General features: G+C 30.5%; 1 protein-coding gene across 3 annotated transcripts in view; it reads left to right on the forward strand.

Annotated features, from left to right (window-relative positions):
- The window catches only part of LOC125036607 (PHD finger protein rhinoceros-like), a 61,064-nt gene that overhangs the window by 15,835 nt on the left and 40,229 nt on the right, over positions 1-5,000 (forward strand). For all 3 annotated transcript variants that reach the window (XM_047629348.1, XM_047629350.1, XM_047629349.1), the window contains exons 4-5: positions 3,751-3,909; positions 4,985-5,000. The exon at positions 4,985-5,000 is cut by the window's right edge and continues 86 nt beyond it. In XM_047629348.1, coding sequence (XP_047485304.1) covers positions 3,751-3,909; positions 4,985-5,000 — 175 coding nt within the window. The remainder of the gene's footprint in view (positions 1-3,750; positions 3,910-4,984) is intronic.

Consider the following 5,000-nt stretch of genomic DNA (forward strand, 5'->3'; position numbering starts at 1 on the left):
AGATTTGTCAAAGAAAATTCTATGACCTTGTATGAATGCCACCCTAGTGATGCTTAGTATTAAGGCTACACTAAGGCTACTTGCTGTCTTTATAAAATTTCCAGAGGGAAAGCATTGCAGGCTTAAAAGCATGGCTCTGCACTGGAGGTACATCACAAATATGACCAGGGTAGACATACTAGTGACATACTAGATACAAATCCTATACTAGCCCTAGAAATTAAAAAAAAAAAAACTATATTGCTAAAACTTAAATGTACTATATTTCTGACCATGACTAAGTAATCAAGATCTTACATTAACTCAGGGAAGTTACCTGTGTATGCTATTTTCTTTGTTTTACTCAAGGCGACTACAGATAATAAATTTGTACATAAAAAACATCATCTTCTGACATCTGGTGAAAGATAAAGTTAATTTTTAGACTTATGCATACTTTCAAAAAATGTAACAGTAAACTGCAAGTAACCACAATTGCTTTGATGCACAAGAATACATAGACAAATATGTAATTTTTTTTTATCTTATATTTTTATCTTATAAGCTATCAACATTACTTCAAATGTTGGCTTAAAATAAATCATAGGCCTAAGTAGAGATTATACTAATTAAATGTTTAAAAGGAAACAGGACACTAGTATGAATCAGTAAGCAGCAAAGCTAAGAACTTTGTGAAGAAACTTTCTAAGTATGGAATAATTAGTAGCAATAGCACCTAATACATAGGCAGTGTAATGGTGTCAGTATGTGTAAGGAAAAGCATGAAATTAACATGGTTGACATACCCCTCTCCAAGTAAAAGAAGGAAAGTAGCGAGTTTAATGTGATGGGGTACACAAAAAAAAAGTTTGCTGGTCCATCAAATTGCAGTGACATGTACAACTGGATGGGAACTGTGATGAGTCAAAGTATTATAGTGTTTTATTGTTAAAGAACACTCTGGAAATGTACCATTAAATAAGAAGCCAATCCAAACTCTGTCGTAAGAATACAATAGGTGGAGTTCTGTTGGTTATTGCTGTAACCATAAAGGGAAGGCAATTACTATGTGATTCCATTATGATCATAATGAAAGAACTGGGGTAAATATAGTGCTTACATTGTCTGTACCCTTCTCATTCTAGTTTATATACACTTTCAGATTTCATAGAATTCCAGATCCAGAGCTGGTTATGTGATATCAAAGGTGCTATATATATTTCCCATGATTTTAGTTGGCTAAATGAAATTGTATGAAGCTTGGACAACCATGAGAACTAACAATAGAAGAATTGAGTTGTTTTTTGAGGACCTGGGTCTTGTGATATTGCTATTGTTTTTTCACATATATTAATAAGGTTGAGGTTTGGTGACTAGAAATCTTTATCTTTCTCCATGAAAATGCTACCACTTCTTCCTATCAAAGCATGATATAGGATAGTAAGGATACCGAAGACTACTGCATGGTGTATAATGGGCAGTTGAATGGGGTGATCAGGCCTGGATTGTTGAGAGAGAGTCAATCCTTCAGAGAAGGAACTGTCTGCCTCCACATGGGGAGGCTTCACCTACATGCCCCTTATTCCTTTTTGCAGATCTAACACTACACATTTGCCCTTTTAGTAGAATGATTTTAGTTGTTTTGGCTTTATTACTTTCCAGTTTTATAGGTATTATATATTGAATGCCAGATAATGTATGATATAATTCTATTCAGTTTTGGCTTCTTTTCCATGCAAAGAATACAGATATAAGAGGCACTGAAAATTACATTTTTGTACCTTAATAGATATAAAAAGAATTAAATGTGATTAGTTATATTAATGATTGGACTGTTTGACAGAAAATGCATTTTCAAAATTCTTATTGCTTCTTATTTCTGGAAATGATAAAGGTGTAATTGGTGTTCTATTTTTCATTAATTTGCTTTATTTATTTAGTTTGTTATTGTTTATTTTATTATTATTATTATTATTATTTTAGATTATATACATAGTTTGATTTTGTTTACCTGTTTTATGCTAGTGCAGAGCCTTTTTTTAAATTTTCATTTTAGCTCTGAGAAATAATGGTTTAGATAAAAAAAAGTCCTTATTTAAAAAATAATCTAGCATTTGAAAATACAAAATACAAAAAAAAAAAAAAAAAAAAAAAAAAAATATATATGTATATATATATATATATATATATATATATATATATATATATATGTATATCTTAAAAAGGAATCAGTACCTCCATTGAGGTTACAGAAAATATTTTGTATGTCATCTATAAAAACAGTGCTCAAATGTAATTTGCTAGGCTGCACATGGAATCAAATGCTCAAAAAAAAATATTAGGAGCACATGAACCATTAATTTGCCTCCCTCCTATGCACTTGTCTGAGGCATAACTTATTGTTTAGATAATGAGGTTATAAAGAAACTTTGAGCAAAATTAAACCAGAGCCAAGCAAGTGAACAACTGTTTAGCACACACAACTTATAGCAGGCTCGACTACGCATGAAGTGATTGGATTTCACCGGCATGAGAAACTGTCTAGCCATGACAGAATATCAGCCATCATGAATTGGTTTGATTTTTCAAAAATAAATATTTAGTATTTTTATATGCAAGAATAGCATGATGTGAGTCTCATTTGTCTATCTTTAAAAGAAAAAGAAAAAAAATATACTTAAAAACAGTCTCCTTAATGTATGTTATTTGCCTATTTTGTCAATACTAGCATATTTTTTCTCTATTTTCCCCAGTAATTTTCCTGGGATACATCATGCATATTCCAACAATCAAGGCCATTATCATCACTAGCTAAAATAAAGGGCAGTTGATGTTTGATTGTGGCCCAGGATCGAGATGATTTATATCATGGAGGGTAAAACTAACGAAATGGGAAACCACTAGTACCTAAAAGAAAGAATTGGATTAGAAGTTTTTAGTGTCTATGAAATTGATATTATGTTAGATTTGTATTTACAATAAAATGAAACCAATTGTTTTACATATTACATTATATTTTTTGTCTTTTACTCCAAGAATGAGTCAACTATTAGTCTTGCTAGTAGCTGTGTCTTGGCCTCACGAGTGTAATTAGGTGTAGCATGCCTCAAGTTGTATGTAAAATGTAGTCTACCTTTATTAGTGAAACCGACTTCTTGTTGCACTGTTTGTTATCACGTTTATATTTTGCATGTTGCCAAGTGAGGATGCTCTGGATCACAATATCCTGAATCTAGATTGAGGTTATCATCACTTTCATAATAAAGAGCAACCCAGTTGGCAACCCCAATATTGGTTTTTCAGCTGTAAATTACAGATTAAGATATATTTTTTTTCTTAATACATCAATATCTGCTCTGAACCAGGCTGGAAAATTATCACTATTGTACATTTGATATTGACCCAATGAAAAATGTTGATATCGTAGATTCTTCTTCTTTTATATATATATATATATATATATATATATATATATATATATATATATATATATATATATTTTTTTTTTTTTTTTTTTTTTTTTTTTTTTTTTTTTTTTTTTTGGGAGTGATATATGTATACTTTCAACTAGGTCTGTACCATTAAGCCTAAACCTTTGTGGTTTTTCAATAGTGGTCCATATATATATTTATATATTTTTTGTGCGGTTGTTATTATATCTTATTTTGTATGCAACTTGAATCCCAAATATCCATTTGTACAACATTTTATTTTTGTTTTACTTACTCTTCTAACCACAAACTAATATTTACTTTCTTCTCTTGCCCACAGCTTTCTATTGCCAACAACCAAGTTGTGCGTATGTACTGGTTTGCACGCATGTACTCTTTGCGTGTTCTCAACCTTCCCAACAACTGCATTGTCCAAATTGAGGGTATGCGGGAACTGATCCATCTTGTACACCTGAATTTGGCTGGAAATAAGATAAAGGTGAGGGGCTGTTCTGTGAAATAAATGTGTCTTTCTTTTCCCCAGGTGTAGCCATTACTTTTTCCATAGAAAAATGTTTATTTTATATTGTATTATGCTCCAAATATTGTAGATAATATTTATTTAACCACAATGTTATATTTTGCATACCTACCATGGTATACTTCCATTTGTTATATCTGATATTTAATACTTTAGCTCAGGTATTTTCATATGCATCTTTTAAGTCCATAACTGTTTGTTACATGCCAATATCTATTTTATTTACATCAATATTTTCAACTTACTTTGATAGTCTTCCTATAGGTGTAACATAAATTGATTATATCTGGATGCTTTTGTAACCTGTAAAATGCACAATACATTTTCTTTAGGACAAGAAGTATGAAATATACATGCATAACATAATACAGTGAGAAAAATTGTGAAATATTTTCTCTTGTTCAGCCTACTTAGAGGCTGAAGATACTGTACGTAGAGCTCATAACTCTGAATACTGCAGCCAAAACTATGTATTGCAATTCTGTCATTAATTTCTGGGGTATTTTTAACCTATTACTGCCAGGATGCCATGTATGTGAATGCCATGACCACTGTGATTTTAGTTTATTATAGTGAAAAGGGTCAGTTACTAGTCCTGTTTATCTTACCTGTTATCTCTTTTTACTGATTTCTTATTTCTTCTTATTATTATTTTTATTTCTTTTAGTATTTTAATGATGCAATAATCATAATATCAGTAAAAGTTATTACGGTATTTATTTGAATTATATATATAAAAAAATCCTGAAAATACAAGAAATGGAGAAATTATTATGGGGTATATATAGGGCATCACAATAGACTCCTTGGTGGCTAAGTCCTTGTGGACCCATCTGTGTGTACACACAATTTATCAGTTACAACGAAAGTGGACCTTACATGTACAAGGCAGAAATGGATTAAAATCCATTTCTGTGATCATTCCATATTTTGTAATTATATATTTATTATTATTATTATTTATTTATTTTTTATTTATTTTAGTTCGTATCTCTATCATTTGTAATATGTTTATCATAATTTTTATTTGCAGAGTATTGAGGGTCTAA

This window comes from Penaeus chinensis, chromosome 21 (assembly GCF_019202785.1).
Source record: "Penaeus chinensis breed Huanghai No. 1 chromosome 21, ASM1920278v2, whole genome shotgun sequence".
Taxonomy (NCBI): domain Eukaryota; kingdom Metazoa; phylum Arthropoda; class Malacostraca; order Decapoda; family Penaeidae; genus Penaeus; species Penaeus chinensis.